Source organism: Ixodes scapularis, unplaced genomic scaffold, assembly GCF_016920785.2.
Source record: "Ixodes scapularis isolate PalLabHiFi unplaced genomic scaffold, ASM1692078v2 PGA_scaffold3__209_contigs__length_174095766, whole genome shotgun sequence".
Lineage (NCBI taxonomy): Eukaryota > Metazoa > Arthropoda > Arachnida > Ixodida > Ixodidae > Ixodes > Ixodes scapularis.
In genome coordinates, this window is record NW_024609868.1 from 51,829,651 (window position 1) to 51,857,156 (window position 27,506).

Sequence of the window (27,506 nt, forward strand, 5' to 3'; positions counted from 1 at the left end):
GCCCCCCACGTCGTCTGCTCCGCGTACGCCCAACTAGTAGGGGCGCGCCCCGCCAGGGCGACGAGTGGCGCTGCCTATGCGCGGCGAAACTTCAGCCGCACAGCTGGGCAGTTCCGTAACTGAGTTGACGTAACTAATAACGTGGAGGACACGTGGACGACACGTGGTACGGGTATGACTCTACGCGCGGTGTGAAATGGAGTGGAGAAAGAGCGCCATGTGGCAGCGCTGAGTCCACCCATACACGAGTTATGTTTCGTTCTTGTTTCTTTCCACTTTTTTTTTTTTTCAGACGTGATCTTGCGCATTTTAAAGTCACTGGATCGGGGGATCCGGTGACTTGGGTGCTTTCAGACATGTCTAAACTGTCGACGTGAAGTGCGGGAACCCCAGAAACTGTTGACCGTGCTGAACCAATACCACACACACACACACCAAAACACAAGGCCTGCCCCCCCCCCCCCCCCCCCCCCTTTTCCCCTATGGCATGACTAATGAATTCAAGCAGCAACGCCTAGCTCGCGTCAGCTGCACTGCCAGCGCGTCACCGCGACGTTAGCAGGCGACGACGCCAAGACGGACGCGTCCGCCGATTTATGGCGTCTCTCGTCGAGCTTTAGCGAGTTTGCCGCTTGGGGCGAGTCGGAGATCCACTAACGATGACGTCACGCGCGGGCCTTGTCTTCTAGGTGATGTTGGCTCAACGGCTTCCTCGAAGGAGCGTTTGCGAAACTTTTCGTCAGCTCAAGAGTCTCCCGTCTGCACACTGGTGGGGGCCACTCGAGGGATTCCGCGACATCTCGACGACCTGGAATCAAAGACCCTCGACAGAACTGCGCTTCGAATAACGAGACGGCATACTCCATTATGTCCCACGCGTCACTATTGCATCAAGATGACTGGGCTCCCGGGCGTTACGTCCTAAGTCCCCTTACGTCACCTTACCCCGTCTTTTTCTTTTTTCTTTCTTAAATTCCTATTTGCTCATAAATTTCCTCACATGAGCGGTGAAGTTAGTAAGTGGCTTGTCATGGTATACATATACCTTGATATATATTTATAAGGACCATTTTCGTTCATCTCGATTGTGACATGATGGACTGGTTTTTTTTTTTTCTTCTTTTTATTCTATTCCTCTGTTCCATTGTTTCTACCAATGGAGACAACCAAGCAGCGCCAAAAGTGCGTGGTTACGGCTCTCCTCGTCTTTGTGCGGTGTTTATCACCGGCTAAATAACCAGTCACGAACAGAGAGAAAAAAAGTGCAGGACCACACCACAGTCCTTGTGCGTGTGATTGGTTCAGCCGGTGATTCCAAACGCACAAAGACGACGGATGGATGGATGGATAGATTTCATGTTAATGACTGTACCCTTTATAACGGGCGGTAGCTTGCGTCACCTAGCGCCGTGAAAATGCACTTTTCGGAATGTTTGATTGGCTCCATCGGATCATATATAGCGTTGGCTACGGTCGGACTTGTTCTGAAACCGAGTATATGATCCCGGCACTCACTAGTTATAACACGATATTAAATTGTTTACATCGTCTCGGAACATTCTACATTGAATAATAATTGTGGTGTTTGTGGGGATATTTATACAGCGTGTCGTTGGTCAGCCATTTAAAGTTGCGACGAGTCACTTGCTGTAGATGAGCAATTTAGCCAGTGCAATACACGACCGCACGCCGGTACGATGCTCATCCAGATCGAAACGGGCAGGGGTGGGGATTGAACCCAGTATCCCTGGGTTCTGCAGCGCGAGCTTTCGCTCCACGTGCTCCGAGCTGGTGTGCGCTAGCGAGGTGCATGATTGGTGATGCTATACTGCTATACCCCAGGGGTGGCCAAGCTGCGGCTCTTGGCGTGTTAAAATGCGGCTCCCCCCCCCCCCCCCCCCCCCGGATACTTCACGCACTCCCCCACCTCCCTCCAGGTCACACGAGCACTTCCCCGAAAACAGAAGAGGATCGCGTTTTAAATCGAAAGACAGGTTGCGGTGTGGTAGTCTTGTGCTGCTCCTACCTTAGGTACAGTTGGAACGCTCTAGAGTCGGATGGATTGAAGGTGGTTCAAGTTTCGTTTATTCCTCTAGACAAAAGTTTGCCCCCCCCTCCCCCCCCCCCCCCCCCACCGCGCGGCTTTTACAAGTTTCGTGCTTTTGTTTGCGGCTCTTAGGCAGAATCAGCCTGGCCCCCCCTCCCCCCCCCCCCCCCCCCTATACACCAACACCTCGTTGATGACCAAGCTGTGGAGCTTAAAGTTTCGACGTCACACTCAGTGGCGTATCCTAGGCCAACCGGCACCCGGTTAGCCTGGCTACGCCAAAAAAAAAAAAAAAAAGAAGTTTACATATCTGCAGCAGACGAACCTGATGTGGCCAGTGGTTCAGTAATCGCATGCGTCGCCTTGTTGAGAAAGATCCCACGGCGCAACAACTTCAAGAATTAGACGCATCGACAGCTTCATGCCACCGTATGATTCAGTTTTACTCTGTAATAACCAAACGCTCTCGAAGCGCAGGGGAAGGGAATGTGGAAAAGACCTTGTTTTTCAGTGAAAGCAGTGCCGGACGTTCCTACACGGAGGACGTCCATGCTAGGGAAGCTGGTGGCAGAGGCGGCAGTGCTATAAGAAAACAAGAGTGTGTAAACGTATAGCAGCAGTGCGCGGCAGTACTGAACGAGGTCTACCGATGAACTTTTTCACAATAAGCTACCTAGGCAAAAAATAATGTAAATATGGAACTGCTTTCTGCATTAAAGGGGCACTGACACATCAAAATCTTTTTTTTTTTTATTATTCGAAACGATTGAAAACGATGCCGGTACATTACCCTCAAAATTCGAAACTTGGGTTTTCAGTATTTCTAAATTTAAAAAAAAAAAAAAAAAAAAAAAAAAAAAAATTTTCAAGTACCGAATTTGAAGTTCCCGCGCGATCCGCGCCAGTGCAGTGAGTCAAATTTTGCGGTCTACTGCGACTCGACTTTCTTTCGGACCTTCGCTCCACGCTGTGAAGCAAAGCGCCGTTGCTACCCGCGACCCGAAGCGAGGAGGAGGTGAGCAGGCGGGATAGAAGGGCGCCGGCACGGGAAAAAAACGGTTTCTTTCCCGACTCGCCGATAAGCCTCTGCTTGAGCGCCGCCAAGTTTTCCGAGGGAGGATACAAATCCAGGAAGCGACATCACACCGAAATCTGATTTTGGGTATTTCAAAAAGAGGGGCCGTCGTTCGCAATTGCGTTAAAAAACATGCTTTACGATTTCCGTTATTAGATGTTATATATACGTCGCCTACAAAGCTTCTAAATTTCCTGATTTTTGATGTCACCGATCAAAAGAAGCAAGGAGGTGAGCGCGGGAAATATAAACGCCAAAAATAAAAAGGCGCACGCACGCGCGGTGAAAGTTTTTTTCGCGATGCGGGTCTATGACTATAACTTGCATCGTTTTAGACAATAAAAAATAATACGACCTTTGGGGTGTCAGCGCCCCTTTAAGTGCCAAAAAAAAAAAAGGCAACAGAGGGAACATTTTGCATCGCTTGCATACATCTAAGGAAGCCTCTATTGGCTTCCTTAGATGTGCGCAAAAAAGAAATGTGTGCAATGAAAGTATATCATGCATTGAACGCAGATTCGTTATTTTAGTTGGTTTAGCCGAGCGCACACAATCGCTGGACCAACGAGCTAAAACTTCCAATGTTGGACCCCTTAATTCTTTGGATCGCTTGACTCGCTGAATTTTTTGACACGAAGTGGATCTCGTGAGTCGTATGACCTCTTGACTCTTTGGACTTCTTGACTCGAGGTGTATCTTTTGGCCACATATCTTGGCTCGTTGGACCTCTCTAGTCCTTAAACCTCTCGACCCACATTGAATATATCGACTCATGTTAGTTTAAATGTCTAACCAGTCAGGAGGTCTAATATTACCTCTCAACTTCTCCTCGCATTCAAAACTCAGTTGATATTGGCTTCCCAAAACTACAAAAAAAAGTATCATTGCACTCCCTAAAACCCAACCAACCGTATGTAGAAAAAGAAAAATTGTGTTGTGTATGTTTACACAGCCTGAAGTTGGTCTGTTCCAATGGGCGTTTGTGTCTCAGCTGTAGATGAACAATTTAGCCGGTGCAGTACAACCGCTAGTGACTTTTCGTAACGTAACGTAAGAAAACGGGCAGTGTGAACGAGCCTTAAAGTTCCCTAATCAAACTGGCTAGTGAGATCGGTCTATTACAAGCACTGCGCCTCACTGGTGCCCCATGCGCGCAAACATGCGCAACGTGCGCACGAACGTAACTTTGGCAACGTTTTACACGCGCTCCCCTCACGAGCAGAGACATGGCGGCAGCCAGATGCCCTGCTATCACCATCATGCCATTCGGAGCCGCCATATTTTTTTTTCACATCTTTTAGTTGTGGACAAGGCGCATCTGCATTTAATTCTGTTTTCATGATATTATGACAATCTATTTGTGCGCTCAGAGGGTTGTTGTTTCGTTATGGTTCAAAGAAGAAAAGAAAGACGGAAATTTGATGATTGATCATGAGTACACTAGATGGCGCTTTTCTTTTTACATATCGTATATTCACACGAGGGGGGAATCCCGGAGATTTCTCCCCACGGCGCGCGCATACACGACGGAAACGTCAGGCGTTTGCGATGCGGCGCTGTGGCGTCAGCTATACGGGGCGGAAGGAGGGGGGGATGCTCGGGGGACCGCGCAAACAATCGCAGTGTGGCGGCGGATCAGTTTACCTTCAATAATATTTTGTCGTTAAACCTTTTGGTGTCAAATGTAGAGCTCGCTAAATTCCTCTGCGGTGGTGTCAGGTGTGGAAACCGCTAAATTGGACTCCAAGCGCTGACATCTCTTCCCCCGGCAACTCGTCGGAGTGAACGACAAAGTTGAGGAGGAAATCGCGCCCGCTGTCGACGTCACGCACATCTCTGCGCGGATTTCTCCCCGTGTAAAACGCCAATGCGTCTCAAAATTCACCCAACAAATGACAGTGTTACACCTACGTTGCAATGCATAAACCTCGATTAAGGACTCGAAACCCCCCTAGCTACGTCATTCATACGTCTTGCATTCTTATTGGCCTGTAGTAAAAAAACATGCGTAGCGATCAATATGAACGAAACGAGCGTAACGTCAATTTAGAGCCTTTATGCCAGGTACGGCAAATGTGAATTTTATGCAAGTCGCGTCCGCAGCTGGAACATAGCAACCTAAAATAAAGATACGAAAAAACTGTTTGATTTCCGTTCGTCTTATACGTTCTTTCAACGCTAATCACACACAAACAAAGCCGAGTTGCTGGGCTGTGGTCGCTTCTGGTGTTCCGCAAAAGAGAGCTACTGGTTCAGAATGCCTCTCAAAGCTCGGTAAATAATAATGGCAGCCATCAGAAGACGATCGGAGGAATTGTCTTTAATAAACGTGACTTAACAGTTCGTTGCATACCGCAGGGGTGTAGCCGAAGGGTTCACGGTCAGAACACCTTCCAAAATTTTTTTCTGCCCCCCCCCCCCCCTCCTCCTTGCTACCCCTTCTTGCCCTACGGCACTCGATGTTTTTCTTCGTACATGTGTTTCGCGCTCAAGCGCACAAGAGGGTACCGAAGTGCGGAGAGATTCTCCCGGCCTTTTTCCTCTCAAGTCGGAAGAAGGAACAAAAGTATTCAATGGACTGAGAGAAACACCAGAAATATTGTGCTTCCTGGTGAGGGGGAGAAAGGCTTCCGCCTTGAGCTGTTGCTGAACTCGCCCGGACTAGTGCCCGTGTCCCCTCCGCGAGCTTGCTGGAGCTTGCTGGTGCGCACATGAAGGCTCCCTAGCCAAAGCAGGTGCCCAGCTACGGACGTACGCATGCTCGTCGCGAGTGACCTCGAGGGCTGGAAGTAAAGGTGACCTCTCCCCGAAGGCCCCCAAGATGACAGTGCGGTGGGAGCTACGCTCTCGCGGGACCAATCGACCGCTTCCCTTTCATCAGCTGACCCCTTTCTCGCACTACTGTTCAAACTGAGCACGTAGCTTGCACCGCACTCTCAGCTCACGAGTGGACGAAGTTGCGAGCCAGAGTGAAAAGTACGCGAGCTATGCTTTCTACAACTGACACATGCCGAGACACAAGCAGGAGGTACCATGAGGACCGCGTTTCATGTGCCGAGTGGCAAAGTTACCGCGATGCTCCGGAAACTCGCTGTCGCGTCTCGGGGTATCAAACGCTACTCTGTGAATTGTTTTTCCGCTTGTTTTTGTTTCATGGAGAGCACGGGCACATTTGATTTATGATTTCTTTCTAAATAAAGTGAAAGCTATAACCAGAAAGAACCTCATTTGTCAGCAGGCGCCTCGGCTGCACAAGCTGCATCGTCCGAAGCTCACACTTGTTGTCATGAGCAAAACCTTCACATATAACTCTTATTTGTTGTATGTGGGCTCTTTGAGCCCTCATACGTTAATGTGCTTGCTTAGCCATTGAAAGTATGAAGTTGTGTGCGCGCTTGTTTTCTTTTTTATTTTTGTTTTGCTATATAGGAACCACGGTGAGAATGTGAAATGAAACTTTTTTCCATAAAGTAAGCACCACAAAAAAAAAAAACAAAAAAAAACTAAAAAATCATTTCCGGCTACGCCTCTGGTATACCGCACCTTCCTCGCGGTGTTTACAAACGCCCAAGCTGTGCGTTTTTTTTTTTTTTTTTTTTTTTTTTTGTATAATGAAATTAATTGCTCTTTGCTCAGAAATTTTCGTTGGAAACCTGGCAACAGTTCGCCGCAAGAAAGAAGCAAATTAATGCATAATTCGTACCTGTTGTACTATTTTATTTTCGTTACGTTTGTTTTCATTGGTTGGTGCTCGAAATGACTGCTGCGCTTGATTCTAAAGTATCATTTGAGTATCTGGCAAGAAAAACAAAAGAACAACAACAAAAAAAAACTCCATCAAAAATCGAAGATAAACCACCGAAGTGGCAATGTACTAAAACCTATAACAACAAACGGTAAATAGAAATAACCCTAGTATGTAAACAGGTAAACGGATTCACGGTAACTCGTTAATAAACTGATCATACCCTCGATAAAGATAATTATACCCTCGATAATTCTAGTCAGCAGCCAACGTTCGTCGGGGAGGGGATTGGGGGGGAAGGGGGGGGGGGGTGAATATGTTTAGATTCAAGGTTATATTCCATAGACGAGTATACTATAAAACCAACCGACTTGGTTCCAGTGAATACTAGCCTTTCCAGGTATGGCCTCCGGGTTACTTCCCCGTTATGATTCTTCGAAGGCCAGGAACAACTCTGAATTCATATCTAGACTTGCCTTAAGTCGTTGTCCTCACTTGTCAGCTGCTGCAGGTCCGCCGTCGAAACGAAGTTTTCATCGAGCTGCTACATCAGAAGGACGTACTCTGGCTGCTCCTCGGTTGACGAGTCCTCTTCTGCTGGGCACAACAGCCGACTGAGAGCGTCCCCATTCAGGTTCTCGGTCCCTTTTAAATTCACGAGATCGTAAGAAAAAGCTCGTAGTAACAACGACGTACGCAGTATGCGAGCGGCGGTCATCGATGGTATTGGCCGATCTGGACGAAAAAGGCCAATCAACGGCTTGTGATCGGTGACCAACGTGAAATGGCGCCCCAGCAAGTACTGTCGAAACTTCGTCAACCCCAAAACCAGTGCCAGCGCCTCCCTTTCGAGGTGAGCGTAATTACGCTCGGCCACTGATAAGGTGCGTAAACGAAACCCGATCGGTCGATACTCGCTTTCAACCTTTGTTGACAACACCGCTCCAATGCCGTATGGCGATGCGTCGCACTCTACCCCAAGGGGCTTGCTGGGATCAAAGCGAGCAAGAAAATTCGCGTTTTTCAAAGCTGTTTTGCTACTTTCGAAAGCCTTGTCGGCGGCGCTAGACCAGTCCCACTTCCTGCTTTTCACCAGCAATGCATACAGCGGAGCTAACAGGGTCGACATGTTCGTCAGGAATTTGCTGGTTATGAGACCGAGATAGGACCCGGTCCCGAAGCATTTTGTGGTCTAGGAGCTCGCATGACTGCTTCCAGACTCTCTTCCTTTAAATGAAACACTTATGCATCTATTTTGTGTCCCAGGTAGTTGACCTCTTTCCGACGGAACTTACATTTGTTTCTGTTCATCTTGACCCCATGCTCCCGCAGCCTCTGTATCACTTGCCGCAGCGTTGAATCGCCTTTCTTCTCGGCCACCTGCACGTCGTCCAGGTAGACCTGAACCCCCTGAAGATCTTTCAAAATGGACTTGATCCTGCGCTGCAAAACGGCCGGTGCGGATGCGATTCCGAACAGTAATCTATTGTAACAAAACAAGCATTTGTGCGTGTTAATCACTGCCAATTGACTCGCGTCTTCGTCAAGGCAAAGCTGGTGATACACGTTTTTCAAATCCAACGTGCTGAAGATCTCACCACCACAAAGAGACGCAAATACGTATGTCCTCGATAACAGGTAACGGGTACTGTTCGGTACGGCATACCGAATTTACAGTGAGCTTAAAATCCCCACAGATTCTGATATCCCCATCCTTCTTAACCACAGGCTCGTTATTGTATTTCTTTTGGAAATGTACGCGTTATAAGCGAAGATTCTATTCTGTTTTATTCTATTATCCAATCGATGTGATACTATCGGACGACGGAATATCTTCCCTCGGCACTGAATAGTTTTGGGGGTTGCCGTTCGTGTCTTCTGTTGGCGATTTTCATCACGTGTTTTTGAACCTACTTTTCACGGCCAGGTGCTGTGAATACCGGATATGCTCGAGAAGGCCTGCGAGTGAACCTTCCGCCACAGCTTTCTGTTTTAGCCGCTAGGTTCCATCTATTTGGCTGGAGTCACCTGGAGTCACCTAGAGTCACCAATACTAGCAAACCAAACGTGAATACTTTTCTTCTACCGTGCCCCCTTTCCCGTTACCTTAACAACACACAATTTATGAGACCAGTGGTATGAAAAGCTCTTAGATAACGTACGTGGAAATGAACAGTGCGATGCCCGGCACCCTAATGAAACCGTCAGTGCATGGGGAGCACATGTACCAAAGTTGTAATTAGGCGAAGAATAGATCAATGGATACGGCTTAACCTTTTTATCCAGGCAGCTCCTTGCGCCACCTAGTCATGGACAATCACTAAAGACCCCCCCCCCCCCCCCCCCCCCCAAATGGAGTCCTCACTGCAATTCTGTGTTTCTGAGAGTTCGAAAACGATTTCTCAAATTTCAAGCACTCGGTAAAACAACTGATTCTGATCTCCGGAATTCAAGTGATTAATCTTTATTTGCAAGGGTGCGAAAACATGCCAGATACCCTGCAGGCTAGTTCTTGAACTGCACTGGCAAATTGTCTTCAACAGCTGAGACAAAAGATGCCGCTTTAAAGCAATCAGGCTGCATCTTTTTTCGCTTTTACAAACAAGCCGCAAAGGTGGTCGAAGCTGGTAAGAAAGAAACGAACTGCTTAGAATCCTCAGCCTGGCAGCCGACGTGCTAAGAGACTTCTTCAACACTGGTTTTTCTTCAAGTTAGCGTTGTAAATAGGTCCACAGAAAGTACTTTTAACAACATGAGGTTTAAGAAAAAAAAATCTTGTAATTGTTGAAAAGTTGTTGAATCACAAGCAGGAAAGAAGACGACAGGAACAAAGAAGCTCGCATCTCATTATTACTTTTGTTATCCCATAAAACATCGTTGGCTTTTGTTGATTTTTTTTGCGTCCAATAGGGATGAAGGGTTAATGCTCAACAAAGAATTTGGTGCCCAAACCCGAGAATTAATGGTTCAAGATGAAAGAAGATTATGAACTCAGCAGGAAAGGTGTTATCTTCCGGGGTACAGAGAATACCAGGATCACAAATGAGGTGAGCGGCCTAGTATCCTCTAATAATCTAGATCCTCCGTCATTGGTACGTTTTATAACAAGTTAGAATAGCTTGACAGATAATTAGACGAGCAGCTATTCTATCGGGTAGCCATTGACAAGTTACCAAAAGGTAAAATACATATCTAAACGACGACTTCCATGTTGACGGCTGTGGCAACAAATTCGAGCGTACGAAGAAGTTACGGGCAGTTAAGAAACCTCACTTCATGGGACGACGTAAGAGAACTGAGACGGCTACACGACTATATACACACACACGCAAGGATAAAAATCCGTCAGCACGCGTGTAGCATGCTTCAGTGATGAGCGAAATAATGATCAAGGCACGGCTGCGAAACCTGAACTTGAAATATACTTTCAGAATCAAATTAATTGTGACTTCAGTTTTCAGTGCCCGTGCAAGAGATTGCAGACAAAGATAATATCGTGCCTCGTATAACAGAAGACGTGTATGGTAATGTGAAAGTTAAGCAATCCGTTTTTTTTAATAACACGTTTACAAGCAAACTTTTTTTTTTCTTTTTACCGGCGTTGCGCGAAAGCAGTTTGACGAATAAATGAAAGCATTTACGAATAAATTATATGTTCGTGACACATACTTTGCCACACTTTCGCTTTTATTACTGGCCGACCTAAAATGTAGCCCCCGCCCCCCCCCCCCCCCTTTCCTTTCCCCAAGCAAAAAATAAAAAAAACAATGAGAAAGAAAAAGGTTATACACTCTGTTTCTAAAAGGGGCGTGTTCACAAAGACAGATCTGAAAATCATCTGAAGAGTATAGCCCTCTGTTAGGAGGTAGGATGGGCAAAAACATCGTGGAAACAGGATCGCGAAAGCGACGCCGATATTTAGCGAGGTCTGTAACCTACACTGAAGCGATCTCTCCAGCTCCTGCTTTATCGGTCGGCGGAATTCCGAGATGGATCGGAGGACCGTCCAGCCTCCCTGCTCTTCGCGCCCCGAGTACACGACGTGCGTTTCGCAACAACCGCACCGGCCGAGCAGTTGCGAAAGATCTCGGAGGCCCTCTCGATCCCATCGTCGCACTGACGAGATCCGGGACCTTGAAATTTAAAAGGGGAATATACTCTTGATTCCCCTTCCCGGCCTTAGCTTCCCTCCCCCTTTTCCTTGCATCTATAAAGGCGCGGAAGATGTGCTAAATAAGCGAACAACAAGTCGAGGTCCTGATATGTCTAGTCTTTGAAGACCTCCCTGCCGTCTCCTCGCCGTCCAGTTGTGCAGTGGTTCCAGATCGGACGATGGTCAGAGCCGCGATGCTGCGCGCCGGCCTACTCTTCGCCTGTTGCGTCCTCTTATTGATACCACGTGTGTCATCGTCGTCTTCTGTCAGGAGTAAGCGTGATGAGAGACGTGTGTCCCGGGGAGCTGTGGACAGTCCGGCAAAGGAAGTGCTCATCACGACGACGGAGGCGACCATGGACGATGGTCTGGACATTCGTGTCCTCCTGAAAGACATCTTGAAAGACGTGTCCCGGAAGGTATTGCCTTACGTTCAGGATCTCGCATACGACCAGAATCTGCCGATCCAGTGCATCTCTAGCTTTTTAAAGGTGGCAGCAGGACTGCAAGGAAACAAGCTGTGGGCCATGAAGTGTGAGTTTACCAAATAATGATTATATTATTCAGTGAGAAAGCGGCGCGTTTTTTCTAATATTGTTTATATGTTCATTGTTCAATTACTCCCCGAACTGACTGTCGACCTGCGCAAATATGAAGCACTGGAAAAGCGTTTCTCTTGTGGCCCATTGGGAATCTTCATGAGTACCGAGGTACCGGCCGAATCAACTGCTTTCCAACCATTATGCAAACAGTTGCATCGTTGATTCGTGGTTTAGCTAAAGCTCGAGCTTAGTCCTTGCAGTCCCTCATGAACAAGAAGAGAAAAAATACGTACAGTCAAAATGTCGATATTCTCTCGTCGTGATGGTTACATGTGGGGCCACCACTATGTCAATGCTTTCTAGGAAGAGTATTACTCGTGTGTCATCAGGATACGCAAAAGCGCGAAGGCTCGCAAGGACCTACAGTCGGTGACAGGTAAAGACTGCAGTAGAAGCTCCGCCTTCAGCACGCGCCCCTTGCCTTCCGCCGTGCTTTGGTCGCGTGTGCGACGAAGAATTATCAAAGGCAGAAAGCTCACGCATGAGGTCGAGCACCTACGGGGCTCTTAACCTGTCACCGACTGTAAGCGTTTACAGGTGAATAATAATCTTGTTAGTAAAAAAATTAAAGACGTTTACAACTCTCTGTAATGCCGAAGTGGAGCGCAGCTCTTGAGAAGGAGGAGGGAAGGGTACGGAGGAGAGGGTATACCCCTTCTGCTCCCTTCCCATTTATCAAAAAATTTCGCAAAATTTCCCGCTAAATTTAGCGGGGAAATTTTCCCGCTAAATTGACGAGCGACGTCACGTGTCATCTGTGACATCACACGTCAACGTCACGTGACGTCACGTGACACGGGACTAGAAAATTTCCGTGTGACGTCATTATGGGAAACGTCCCGCTAAATTTAACGGAAAAATTTCCCGACAATTTTAGGGGGTAAACTTTACCCTCGTGACGTCACACGTGACGTCACGTATGACGTCATTATGGGAAACGTTTTGCCGATCAACCCGGAAACGTGCGCCTAAGAGCTGCGCTCTAAGGAGACTGAATATGCTTTTCATTTTTAAAAACGCGGGCGTACCAAGGTACGAAGCTTGATATCTGAACCCGAGGAATGTGTGCACAGGAAAAGTAGCAAACCCTATTTATGTTTTGTTTCTAAATTTACTCTATGTTTATGTTTAGTTTCCTTTCTTCCTTCCGTCATAGTTTCCCCGCTAAATTCAGCGGGAAAGTTTTCGCTAAATTTCTCGCAAAATTTAGCGAGAAATTTCGCTAAATGGGAGGAGAGGAGGAGGGGAGGGTACGGAGGGTGAGGAGGGGCATACCCTCCCGTTCACACCCTCCTTTACTCCTCCTCAAGAGCTGCGCTGTAATTCGGCATTACAAATAATTGTAAACGTCTTTCATCGTTTGTGTGTGTGTGTGCGTGTGCGTGCGTGCGTGCGTGCGTGCGTGCGTGCGTGCGTGCGTGCGTGCGTGCGTGCGTGTGTGTGGGTGTGTCTTGAAGCTAGGAAAAACACTCGCATAAGATATTTAGCGTAAAGTGTTTTTCGCTAGATTGTTTCACGCTTTTAATTATTTTATTCTTTTGAAGATTCACATATTACTTCCATAGTCTTGAACACTGACAAGTGAAAATGGGCACTCTGCTGTGGATTGTACTTTTCTTTTCTTCAGATGACCATACAAAGCTGATTCCCGAAAATTGGGAAGTAGCTGTTGACAAAAGCGGTTAGGCTTGTTCGCCGTGATATCTTTTGTTTGATTCTATTTTGGGAGATTTTGATAACAGTGGCCGGTAATGATTCGCCGTTTGGTACGAAGTATACAGCTTCAAAAGATAGGACTGTTCGCATAATATATAAATAAATCATTTTTAGTCGATAGAGAGTTTGAGAATAGGGGACCCCAACGTTAGGGGATCCCTAAGAAATAGGGGCCCAGCACTGCGCATGCGCCGAACCAAAACCATGCCTTCGGTTATCGTTCGCCCCCAACGCATAGCTCGAGAGGCCCCTAAGGCAAACAGAAATGGCGGCGCCCTGCATCGCTCGCTTCAAAACCAAACCACAATGGTCGCTACACTGTTAGGCACGTTGATCGGCAATGAATGGTGTAGCGGGCTTTTGCTTTGCCTCACCTCGCTTAAATCACCAAGTATGTGCGATGACCTCGCCCCGTTTCCTAGATCATCTTTAGATTCTGGCCGGTCTTTAGCCTGACAGAACGCGGTAATTGTTAACGTGACAGCGCCGCGCGAATCCTCGTGGCATGTCTTGCCTCGATCTCGATCTCGATCTCGCACACCAACGAATAGACAGCAGGAAAAGAACACATAGGGCACGCATAAGTGCTGATTCGCAACCGGCTCGAAAGCTCAATAGCAAAAAAAAAAAAAAAAACTTGACTCTAGCCACGGCCACGGCTCGTACAGCGGGTGTAATGTGTTGTATCTAGTGACATGGCGGAAGCTGCGTCGGACCTCTGCATCGGACAGACTGGACGGTGTGTTAATGACTGCCTTCGAAAACGTCACCACTTTTTACAAGACACTGGGAAGGCGAAAGGGGGGGGGGGGGGGGGGGGGGAATCATTTTTCTGTGCATTGCCGACACCTCATAATTACTGCAAAGCTGAACCAAACCTGAAAAAGCGGAACAAGGATTGAGCTAGGAGGAAAAGGTAGAAAAAGGCTTTTGTAAAAATAAAACGGCGAAAGCGCATATATTTGTTTGAATCGTATTGATTTCGTGTTGACTTCAAACATTAAATTATTTGTAAGACACGGGTAGGTTTGTTTTTACCTTATTCAATATGTGAAGCCCCCAAACGTTGTGTCCCCCTATTATAAAACTCCCTACTAAATGCAAAAGAAATTTGGTTGTGGATAGTTCAAATTGAGAATTATCACATAAAAAACAATTATACCAAGCTAACAAGGTTAGTTACCAATGCCTTTAAATATATATATATATATATATATATATATATATATATATATATGTATATTTCATTCTTGCACATTTGCTTCTGCCGGACTCCAAGCTACGGGCATTCGGTTCTTGCGCACCCGACATCGTCATGCGGCAGGAGCCCGTGGACGTTTCGTCAGCTGCGGCCGTAGTTCTGCTGTCTTTTATGCAGCATAATAAATCTACGCACCGACCAATTTTTTTTTTTTTTTTTTCACTATCGATAGTTCTAGACTTGTCTTCCGCTATCGATTGTATGGATAGCTTTGCGCCACTAATCGAGTGTCACTGAAGAAGAGGAAGTAGAGAGAAAGACCTTCATTTCTACAAAATGATCGGCTTGACGCGTCAGATAGTGTAGATGTCAGATACATGCGGCAGAACAGACGCTACACTATGATCACAAGGTCACTTACACTAGACGCACCAATATTAAAAGGGTCGGCACAATACGTGCACGATGACTTCTACTATGCTTTCTTTCTTTCCTTCTTTTTTTTTTTTTTTTCAGTCCTGGACTCTGCGGGACGACCTCCAGCGGGCATGCTCGAGGGCTCCACAGGAGCCCTCGGAGCCTACGACGAGTGCGTTGGCATCTCGGTGCCAACGTCCGACGGCACAAAAGAGGACTTTCGTGGTCAGTACTGCACCCTGTTCCTGAAACCAGCTCTCACTGACGAGAGGCTGAAAGGGATAGCGAAAGCCGTCACAGGGAGCCCTCTACTCCAAGTAAGGGTGACCTTTTTTCTTTTTTTTTCTATAGAGAGTTTAAGAATCGAGGGCCCCAACGCTTTGGGTACTCCAATTAAGCAGCTTGGGGCGACGCATTGCGCAAGCGCAGAAGTTCTGCACATGCGTAGTGCGGCACCCCAAGCCGTTTGGAGGACCCAAAGGGTGGGGGCCCCCATTATTATGAAACGTACAAATAATTATGGGGTTTGTTTGTCTATAGACAGCGGGAAGTCAGTCCCAATGGGCGTCTGGTGTCTTTGCCGTAGATGAGAAATTTAGACAGCATATACAGTACCACTGCTAGCTTGGGGTCTTGAACGTGCATCACGCAGGGATACACGACTGCGCGCCGGTATACGAAGCTGGTCCAGATCGAAGCGGGCAGGGTTGGGGATCGTAGCCAAGATCCCTAGGTTCTGCAGGGCGAGCTTTCGCTCCACCCTCTCCGAACTGTGGTGCGTAACAAACTTGGCGAACTCGGCCACTGATCCAACCCGTTTCTGACTTTTGCATAGATCTGTATTTGGCAAGACTGCAGGAGGGAGTGAATTTTGAAGCGTCGATACATGCGCTATATGATTACACAGAGAATGCGAAGAGCATCCGTCAGAGAGCGAAGGAATACCAGGCAAAAATGCCGCCTAAGAAAGAGCTAACACAGCTAGTTGGACAGTTTCGCCGAGGTCACAGAGGGAAAGCATACCACGAGTAGACTTAGTAGACAACCTCGCCGAGGAGCTTGCGGCTTCTTCGAGACGTGTGTCAGTTCTTGAAGATGCCGGAAAGCTGCCGATTAAATTCCCTGATGTTGTCTTTTCCTGATTTTTACGTATAGAATTATATCAGCGACCATTTTCATCGTTTTTTTCTGGTCTCTGAAGAGAAATCTGTGTAAATATGAAGATGAATGAACCGCGCTGATCGAACCTCTATCCCAATTCGATACGGTTCATTCGTCTGCATACATAGACTAAGGACTCGGGATTCATCAAACACAGAAGTTGGAGCCAAAAGGTCGCGGAACGGTGCCGATTGGACTTCGGCGACAAAAGCGCTGTGTCATCGTTGCCAGACTCCAATCGACGTTTTCTGTACACTTATAGCCCCCGATTTTGTATTTGACGAGTCTATATATTTCATTTCACCTGAGGTCCAGACGCAGCTCACGCTATAAGAGTTGATGGGACCAATCAGAGAGCGTCACAAGCGCACCATCATGGCGTTCGTCATGTTTCTGCACGCGTTCTATCATCGCTGAACCAATCATAAACAAAAAGGTCCAGTGACTTGCGCTTTTGATGCTATTTGATTGGTCGCTTGCGTCTGGACTTAAGCTGAAACGAAGTATATATATATATATATATATATATATATATATATATATATATATATATATATATATATATACACGAACTCATCTCTGTTACGTCATGGCGCGGTGGTGGCGTGTCGGTCGCACTTCCGGTCTGGGGCTGTGGGCAGAAGTCCCCATGCCAGACGTGTATTCCTGCGTTGTTTTGAAAGGAACTAGACAAAAACCTGCCTTCTCGTCCAAAACACCGGAACTGGGGCCGTACCAAAAGTGTGGAGAAAAGTTTGAAGATCAGTTTTAACGTGCTCGGTTCGTCCGAGAATCTGGATATGTGCTGTGAAAAGGGAAAAGCAGACGCCGTCGGACTACGATTGCTAAGACGGGAAGCACTTTGGATTGAATTCACGGATGCTTGTGGTCATCAGATTCATTTGTTTTCTTCCAACATGAACACCAGAAAACCAACAAGTTGTGCGAACCACGTGCGGACTACGTTCAGTGTGTCTTCAATCTCAAACGGCGGCCGGATCGTTCGAACTGTCGTCTGCTCTTTCAAACGTTTCTGCTTGTCGTCTGCTCTCTTAGACGACGCCGGCCCGTAGACCAAATGTTGGCCCGGTACTTGCGATAAGAAGTAAGTGCCGGCCTCAAAAGACTAAAGTTTGAAGGTTGGTAAGCAGGCTGGATGTAAACAGTAGATACAAGGAGATGTTGATCATTGTTACCAGTGGCCATCACCGACTTATTATGCCTAATTCACTTGGTCCGATTCTGCTTGCGATTTTCAGTATCAACGTCGACCATCTCAGCTACGGTTCACGCTTTTGCAGCCCGAGCGCCGTCGCGACTGAAAATTGCGAACGAAATCTCATCATGCGAATCGGGCTGTAGCGTCCACGCGGAATGAATCGCCACATGTCACATTATTCACGCGATGTTTTGCGGTGTAACTAGCCTCGGTAATTTAGGTGACGCCGCTCAAGTAGTCAGACATCGCCAAGAAGACGTAGAATCAACTATTCGAACGCAAAAAAGGGCAGGGGGACTCACGCGGACGCCGACAACATCGCGTTCCAACGGTTTGTTTATGGGCGACGGCGAGCTTTTTGCCCACACCCCCATCGCGCATGCGCGGCGCCGGTGGCGTCCGCTAGGGGCGCTACGGTTTGTTTGTAAACATGAGTTGGTGTATATATATATATATATATATATGATAGCATTTTAAAGGAAAGTGCACCTTTCCAGCGCTTATCACACAGACGAAATATGCCGAATCACTTGTCTGTGGACGTATGTGCAGTGTCTGATATTTCGCAGAAGAGTGCGACTGCGCATGCTCAGCGCACTTTACGCGATTGATTGGATTAGAAGGCAACACCCACAAAAAATAGTGACGAGCGCAGTGACGTTGCTCTTTCGACGCTGTTTGATTGACTTGTCGGCTATATTATACTGTGTTTCACCTTATGATGTACGGCAGGAAAGACTACAAGCGCGAGCTCCTTGTTCTAGGGCACATCTCGGCGGCACAAGCTCTCGTGCTTTAAAAGCAGCTCTCAACGCTATGAGCTCGCGCTCCTAGCCTTGTCTGCGGTACAACATAAAGTGAAACGAAGTATATAGCATTGGCCGCGCACAGGTCTTATCGTATGGAATGACTTGCACGTTCCACGATGTCAGTTGTTCCGCCATTCTGCAGTGGTTCCGACCCTCTAATAATCGGCACGTGACTTTCAGAAGGGGTCTATTGAAGGGGTGTATAAAGGAAACAGGATAATTATCTGTTTTGCCATGATTTTTAACGCAGACTTCTTCCTATTAGAGTTTCTATGGTGCTCTTCAACGGTGGAAACGTCCGTGAGAAAGATGTTTCTGAACTTTTATTTTTGCTGGTGCTCTGTTTCTCAGCCAAGAGTGCGGAACCTGACGGAATTCAGCAAGTTTTACTCCCACACCCTGGTAATGGGCTTGCGGATCGGCGTCTGCCTTCCATCCAAGTGTTCGGGAGAGGACCTCAAGTACATCGTGGACAAGTGTAAGGTTATCCTGCGTCTGCGTAGCTCGCCCATTATTCATATTTATTGTATTCATTTCCGCGCATTTTTTTAAATGTTCCTGGTTGAGGCAAGCTTGCTTATAGTTCGATCATATACCATTTAAACTTCTCTTAAACTGCCTAAAAAATTGAGGAGAAAAAAAATAATATGGGAAAAAATAGAGAAAGAGAGAGAGAAATTAAGTGCACATTTAGTGTCATCTGATATCAAACGAGAAAAATATATAACGCATTTCATTCTTGTAGTTCTCTTCCTTTGATTTTGCTGCGTCATATCTAATATTCAATCAATGAGTACAATCAACGAAATTAAAATTAAGCACATAGTCTTGTGGGGTGGGTTATAATGTATGTGCGTTGTCAAGGGTCTATTCCAAAACAAATTCTCGCCTTAACTAAAAGATGTTAATCTTGTTTCTTGTCTCCGCCGCGATGTTCGCTGCAGTTCTGAAGAAGCTCGACGTGGCAACCAGGGTGACGGCGTGCTCTGTCAAGAGGCCTGTTTCTTTTTCCAAGGTTCAGCTGGCAATGATGTGAGCTGTAGGAGAAATTTCTTTCTTATTAGACCATAGAAGTCTCTCATACTGTTTTATCAGCCTTGGACCTTCTTATGTGGTTCCTGTTTAACTTCTTGTGCATATAAACGGTCTTCCGTTGGTTACACTATTTTACGCGACACTATCGACAAATCAAATTAATGCAAGCTGTAGAGGAGAAACGAGTATATGCTATTACTGTTTTAGTTTTCTTATACTGCTTATCAATTAAGACCTTGCGAACTATGGCACCAGCAGTGCGCCGAAATACGTTATATTTATATATCGCCGACACTGCGATGATTCATCGACAAATTGTTTCATTTAAACGAGACCGCCCCTTCACTTCATCGACACACCTTGGGACGTTCCGTTGACAGGTGTTTTTTCGTGAGATTTCGTCATTGATGCGGCAGTGCGCTTTCGTTTTGTTAGGTTATGTTAGGTTGCCTTACGTTACGCTATGCTGCGTGACATTACGTTAGTTTAGGTTTTGGCCAACGTTGTGAGCAACTTCGGGGTCCGAATTCTAGATAGTGCAGCGAAGTCTGTAATCTAATCCAAGCCGTGTAGCGAAAATAGTTTTTCGATGAAACGTCGCAAGAACGTTTACGAAACGTGTTTCCATCAAACATCACAGCGTTGACAAAACGCGTGTTTAATAAAAAAAACGTGTGTCAGTGAAAACGTGTGTCGCTGACAGGTGCGTTGATGAAACGTGTGTCGATGACAAGTTGTCGACGAAACGTGCGTAGACAAAACAAGAATGAACATTAACCTTGAGCGACATGTAACGCAAGCACTCCTCGCAAATAGGATGTAAAGCATATACCTTGGAAACATGTTTGCACGTTCATGAGCGTCACCTGCAGCTGCCCATAAAAGAGCGGGTAGTCGTCACTGCGCGCAGGGACGACTACCGGCGGCGCACCCGCTTCAGCAACTCGAGGAATATTCCGCGGAATATTCCTCGAGTTGCTGAAGCGGGTGCGCCGCCGCGTTTGTGGTGAGAGGATAGAGTTAAAATAGTCTAATATCCCGACTTGGAGTTTCCAGAGTTGAAATCCAAATGCACATCTCCTTCTGCGAGATTTATTCGAAGTCGGCGGTCGCGCCGTTCACCTCACAGATGTCTGCTGAGTTTCCTCGGCTTGCACTTGGCCCTGTCAACGAGCGTCGACCTGTACCTGAGATATCGGGGCCCCGCAGACGCCGAGGGCCAGGAGAGACGTCGTGAGTAAACCTAAAGCCAGAGTCACATCGCTCGTACATAACACAAATATATACACGGTGCTCACTCCAGACATGACGACAGATGACAGCAGTGCAGACATGATGGCAGCAGTGCTCGCTTCATACATGCTTCAAACGTGTTTGCAGGCGGTGTTTTTATGACCAATGTCACGGGACAGTCATATACAAGAAAGAAGCACGTTTCAGACAGTGTTATCAGACTCTCTTTTGTTACGATGTATTAACAGTGGTACCGTTGATTACCCGCTTAGTTGATTAGTTATACGTTACTGAGCTCCAAGGCATGCAGAAGAACCTGCGACTGCCCGTGGAACACTTCTGACCAATTAATTTATTTAAAACAAAGAGCGTACGATTAATGCATTCATCGAGCAATCGGTGAGTCGATCGGCCAATTTCACAGCCGTATTTATAATTATGATATCGCTGCATCATTTACTGTAAACGACTTATCTTTCGCGTGCTCAATATTTCGCGTTTTAGGTCAAAGCTGCAGTTTTGAAATAACTCGCGGGTTCAAATTTTCTCGATGCGGTAGGTTCTCAATATAGATTCCAAGGTGTTTACATTTTACCGGAATTGTTCGCGGGACCTATTTTTCGCGAACTGTGGGCCGTTCGCGAAATTCGAGAAAATTTGGTCCTCGCGAAAATTAAGTCGTGTACAGTATAAGACGGACTGATGTATACAAGTGTGTTGTGTAGTTTAAGATCCTAGACCACCCTTTTGAATTTCGCATTCTCCTTCGCCAAATTACGTGTAAAAAATGTCCCTCCAAAAATATTTTCTCTTTTTTTTTTTTTTTGGGCCGCAAAAATAAATTATTTTGCGCCGAACGTTCATTTTCCGCCCAAAGCTAGCGGTTCAAACCGGATGCCAATGTTTCTAAACTAACCGTTATCTTTATGAAAAGTTATAAATAATTTACTGGAACTTTCATTGGGAAAATGATGGCCGATGAAACGCTCGAATATATGGAGCTGAATGGCTCCAGTTAACAAAAACGGGCCCCATTTTCCCATGAAAGCTAAAAAGAAAAAAATCGTGTTAACGTTTGGATGAGATAACGGTAATTTCTGGAACTTTTTCGACTGGTTCGGACCGATGGCGCTACATTTGGGTGAATGCTCAGTGTTCGGCAATATGTCGTCTAATTTGGCAATAAACAAAAAAAAATTACAGGAGTAAACTTAAGAGTGCTTACGGTGTAGGAGAGCGAAAACATTGTCCCGCTGGAGAAATGTTTTCGAGTAATGTTTCTACACGTATTAAAGTTTAGGACGACGTAGAGGACGACGTCGAGAACGACGAGGGCGACGTCTAGGACGACGGCAAGAACGGCGATCAGGACGACTTCTAGGATGACCTCAAGGGCGACGTCGAGAACGACGCAAAAAGGCTGTGGCGTATTTGCGTGGGCGGCCACGTTTGCCTGCGGTAGTTGCCGCAGATGTAGACGCTGCTGCCGATGTCGAGGCCGTAGACGTAGACGCGGTCGTCTCACAGTCCATCGCACGAAGCACACAACGAGCACAGATGAGGTCCGAAGCGCACCTTTTGCACACGGCGCTCCGGTGGTGACATCACGCTGATGACGTATGATGACGCTTGATGACGTATTTTTATGGCCATATTTCGGGCACAACGACGACGCTTTTTACGTAATGTGACGAGTGAGATCGTCCTCGACTTATAGGACGACCGCGACGGCGATACCAAGGTAATAAGACAAATAGGGTCACCCATTGAGCGGCGCGTGCCGCTCAATCGTATTTTTATCGGCTTTTTCGACACCTTTTCGCTCAATGGGACAAGCAAGGCTTTCGCCTTAGAAAACAGAACAAAAAACATTTTTGAGGAAGTCATGCTCTATAATTAGGGTTCTGCGTTTTCGGTTTCTATTTTTTCAAAATTCGGGGTACTTTTTTCGGTGTTTATTTTAAAATTCAATTTTCGGTTTTTTTCGGCGTATATTTATGCCCGCAAAAGTTTATTGTCTTTTTTCGGTGAATATAAAATAAACACCAACGGACACCGGATCAGATGATCCTTGTACGTAGCTCTGATATTTGTGATCACTCAAAAAATAACGGAACAGGTACGTTGAAAAAGAAATGGACACTTCATTTGGCAAATGTGTGCAACTGTAGAAGAAACAAGAAAAAAACGCAGAAGTACAAACAAGTCAGATATGAAGCCTATGCCCCAAAAACATGCAACCTCACCTTCTGTACATCAGGAATACGTGATCTCATTATAGTACACACAAACATGTACTTCCCCAGGTTCTCCTTCTTGATCCACGCTATTTCTTTCCTGTTAATATATGACCCTGAGCTTCGAGAACGCCCTCTCAACGCTAGCACTGGACGCTGGCAGGCTGAGGAGATGACGCGCTGCCTGAGCCAAATTCGCCGAAAGAGACACGGTGCGACGTTTTGAAGCACAATACAACATGCAGAGCTTGCATCTAGTCAGTCTTCCTCAAAACGAGTTTGAAAACACGCTCGCCACGGCTCTGCGGTACGACTGGACGATCAAAGTGACATTTTCCGGTTAAAACTGAATTTAAAAAAATGGATTCGACGAAATTTTATCGGTTTTTATCGGTTTAAATCGAAACTGCCGAACCTAAAAACTGACCTTTTCCGGCTAAAACCGAATTTCCAAAAATGAATTCGGCGTACTTTTATCGGTTTTTATCGGTTTAAACCGAAAACTCCGAACCCTATCTATAATGTTAACCACGCGACGAGTATCTCGAGTGAAGGTAAACCAATAAGCTAATTCCACGATTGCGTTGCTTATCTATCAGGAAACCGTTTCTTTCTTGCTTTTTATTTTTATTTTATTTTTTAGTTTTTAGTTTTGCCAGAGGAAATGGAGTAAAGTAGTTCCTAGTTTACATACAATGTTTTCTTTCCCGTTTCAGCGTTTGTTTTGCGGCTGCTGCTGGCGTTCTCTGTGATCCGAAACACGGAGATCCTCTTGAAGAAAGCCTCCGACAAGAACAGCGACGCTTACCAGCTCCGCTGCATCCACGGTATGCGAGTCATCAGCTACCTCTGGATCACCCTGGGACACAACTACATGATCATGGACCCACACATAATGAGTAATAAGAATTATATTCGTAATCTTTTATTTGAAATTTGCAACATTAGGTAGTAAATCTAAAAAGTACTTGGAGTAAAGGTAAATTAGAGGTTATGTACTTAAAGTAAGGTAATCATGTTAAAATCTCTAAAGATGAGAACAACACACTGGCGCCATCTATCGGGTAGTCTAGCACACTTGGCATTTTCGTATTTTACTTTTTTTCGCCCATCACTTTTTCATTTTTTGGCTTGAACAAACAAACAAACAACCTTTTGACAATGTTATAAACGGCAATTTCTCATAGATACCACGTACACATTTTATTTGGCAAACACCGCAAAGCCTTCGCTCTAGTGAAATGGAGTCCCAGGTTCACCCCATAGATGGCGCCAGCGTGCCGGCGTGTTCTCTCGTCGTAAGAGACCACAAGAACTCGGTCGTAAGCAAACGCCAGTGTGTGAACGGGCCTTGGATCGCCTTTGATCGTCCATTGTTCGCTTTCCGCGTTATAAAAAAAAAAAAGAAGAGACAACTGTGCCGGCAATTTATAGATCCCAGTCTATAGCCATCCCATTGAACATGACTAAGTGGAATAAATTTGTCATAAATTCGGTGCATCCTTTACTCGGTGATGCGAAGATATATTTTTTTTAATCTTTAAATTGTTGGTTCTCTAGAGCTAAGTTAAAGGGACTCAAAATGGTTTTGTTGTTATCTTGTCCACGCAGCGAGGGGACTCGGTGCTCTGGAATTCCTCGATGAATTTGCGTTCACGATCGTCCTCAATGGAGTCATGGCCGTCGAAACGTTTTTCGTTATGAGGTAAGTTTTTTGTTATTTTTTTAGTTAGTTGTGCCATCTGTTTGCCTGTAACTTTTTGGGCCAAGAACCGGTTGGGCGCTTCAAGGATCTTCACACTGGTAGCTGCGGGGGTTCTGCAAGGGCTAATCTTTTTGCATGATCGGTTCGCAGAAGCTTGGCCGCTCGTGCACCTCTTTCCTGCTTGCATTAGTTAGAAGTGGGAACATCCACGCTGCGGGGTGGCGTTTGGAGTTCAAGGCGACGCCCAGGCTAGTACAGGGAGTTCTCGAGAAAAGAAAACTTTGTTTTTCGGCCCTGGTAAATTAACTACGCATCGCAGACAGCTCAAACTTCGTGAAAACGTGAAGCTAGCGGTTGGGATGGAACGCGAAAGTTTCAGAACATGACATTACCTGGATCAAAAGATAGTTGAGGGAAAAAGGAATTTTTCTATGAGCCGGCATCTACCTGAGCCTAATATCGCCAATAAAAGAAACGACACTGTGGGCACCTGTAAAAAGTATTAAAAAAAACTTGTCAGCCAGAGAGAGTTTTCTTTCTTGCTGACAATCTTTTTTTAAGTTGATATGTTACAGGCACTTACGGTGTCATTTCTGTTTTGACGATATTAGGCTTAGGCTCACAGAGAAAAATTTAGTTTCTTGTTGTCAATTATATTTTGATCGAGGAAACGTCATGTTCTCAACCTTTCGCGTTCTATACCAACCGCTTGCGTCACATCCTCACGGAGTTGAAGTTTTCTGGAATGCATAATTAATAATAAAAAAACTTTTTGTTTGTTTGTTGTTGTTTTTTTTTTGTTTTTTTTTTGGGGGGGGGAGACTTTTTTTTATACTAAGAAATGGGTGGATGGTTGTGGACCAACTCGGGCGCTTATTTTCTTTTGGAAAGATAGGTCCCAGAAACAATGGCTTATGATTCCCCCTGTAAGGGAGACGAAGTGTAAATGTATCGTCGCGAATTTCGCGACGATACATGTCGCGCTGTTCTCTACACTTTCTCTACGCAGGCATCACGCGTGGACTCGCTACATTCAATACGATTACTGTAAGACTCGGGAAAAAGATATACAGTCATCTTTTCAGCTGCTCTTGTGCTTTCATGTATTCGCTACTCCTGATGCGCATTAAAGGGACAACGAAACATTATTTGGTTCAAATATTACTGCAGTCACTGGCAGTTTAGTTATGAGAAACGCAGGGAGTGGCGAGTCTCAAGCATCTTATTACCGCTCCGCAGCCAATCAGACTGCGGCATCAGCCCATAAGAACGCCAAACAACCAATCACGAGGCAAGAAGTGTGAACATACATTAAGCCACGCCCTGTGTGTGGCTTGATAAGCTATAACTACAGCACGAAAACTAAAGCTTCTGAGGCCCTTTAGACGACCCGCAAAAATTGGTTTTTGAATTTTGCGCTGCAATTTACTACAGTGGCGCAAGCAGGTGGTGGAGATTTAAGGTGGAAAAAATCAAGAAATGAACTTACCTCGTTCGAAAGGCGAAAAAAAAAAAACAACACAGGGCAGCAAATTAATGGTCGAGGCAAATTTGTAGAAACCACAGGGGTGATTATCTACGAATACGGTAGCTTTTATTGTTGCACACCGTCGAATTGAGCGGGGAAACATGAATTGGTGCATAGTGACGTCAATTTTTCCTCTTAATTTAGCATCGTCCTTCCGGACGTCGCTAAATCCTTGTCGTCCTTGAGATCACCCTAAAGGTCGTACTTGACGTTGTTCTTGACGTCGTCCTAGACGCCGTCCTTGACGTCGTCGAGGAAGACATCCTTAACTGGACATCTGAAACGACCTCTAAGACGACATCTAGCTATGGCGACCTCAAGGACGACCTCTAGGAAAATCTCAAGAACGACGTCGAGGACCTGTAGGACGACATCTAGGACGATCTCAAGGACAACCTTTGGATCGACGGCGAGAATGACGTCAAGGTCGTCCGGTCCTTCGACAAGGGAGCGAATGTGAAGGAATGTGCACTGCCGCTCCGCATACGCGCGGCGCAATGGGGTGCAAGCACAGTGAGCTGAATTGGTCAAGTGCGCATACCTACTGCGCATTACGAAGCCAGAATACATATAGCTGAAAATCTTTGACTAGTAGCTTAATAATGCTATCGCATTAAAAACCTGTTCTGGGCAGTCTACGCCGCCACTTTGCAGACGATGCACGCGCAGAGGAAGATGGTGCCGACAGATGGCGTACGCCGCGTCGAGGGAACGCCGGCCGATTCGGGTTCTTTTGCCAATAGCGTGGACAAATAAGCTATTTGATTGTTTTATTATTATTTTTTAGATAGTTTGCTATTAACTTGAGTCGGCCGTAGTAGTAAATACGTTTATTGAAAAGAAAAGGTAAGACAGGGATGAGGTAGGAATGAGGAAGGGAATCAGATGTAGAGGAATGAGGCTGGAAGAGCGAATAAAACTGAGCAGTGATGTCAATAGTCGTTTTCTGTGAGCGTTCTTGATGCTTGGGCGGGTCCACTTTGTGTAGCTTGAAGGCCTTTTTTCTGGTGGTAATTTTGCGTTGGCTTCTAGTCTTCGCTTTACCAAGAAAACGTGGCTACTGATGCTTTTAGTTTTTTTCTCTAATCTTCAAATACATTACGTTCTGCAACATTACGTTAACTGTATCAAAAATAAATGATAAAAACGAAAACTTATTGTGATCCAAGTAAGGATAGTGTTGGAAATGGGGCATTATTTCTCTGAAAAAGGCTTGTGAATCCGAGAAGCAATGGTGTTTCCTTTCTTTCTCGCAGCCTGTTTGTTTAGAAAGAACAGTCAAACTTTTCTTTTTATCCAAGTAAAGTGATGTCACCGTACTTGCGCATTCGATAACCATCGATAGCATTATATTAAAGCAGAATTCCGGATTGCAATACATAGTTTACTTATCTGGGGCGACGGGGATTTCCATTTTTCTGATTGGGCTCTGCCTATAAAAAGCAGGGCACAACCCGAAAAGCAATCTTAAACTGCAAAAGAACTTCGACAATTTATCAAGTTCATGTTTTTTACTGATAGCTTTTCAATCGTATACAATCGATATTTTTTCAATAGTTTATAGGGAGGATTTTTACCGTTTTCTGATTGGTTTCCAATAGGTTTTAGAATGTTCCTCGATAA

The 27,506-nt window shown here is 45.8% G+C and overlaps 1 protein-coding gene across 1 annotated transcript in view; it reads left to right on the forward strand.

Moving 5' to 3' along the window:
• The first annotated feature begins 15,082 nt into the window (after positions 1–15,082).
• Positions 15,083–27,506, forward strand: part of LOC8023543 (nose resistant to fluoxetine protein 6) — a 29,918-nt gene continuing 17,494 nt past the window's right edge. Inside the window, exons 1-6 of the mRNA XM_040501002.2 lie at positions 15,083–15,273; positions 18,497–18,623; positions 19,090–19,177; positions 20,310–20,410; positions 23,367–23,549; positions 24,262–24,355. Coding sequence (XP_040356936.2) covers positions 15,088–15,273; positions 18,497–18,623; positions 19,090–19,177; positions 20,310–20,410; positions 23,367–23,549; positions 24,262–24,355 — 779 coding nt within the window. The 5' untranslated portion in view covers positions 15,083–15,087. The remainder of the gene's footprint in view (positions 15,274–18,496; positions 18,624–19,089; positions 19,178–20,309; positions 20,411–23,366; positions 23,550–24,261; positions 24,356–27,506) is intronic.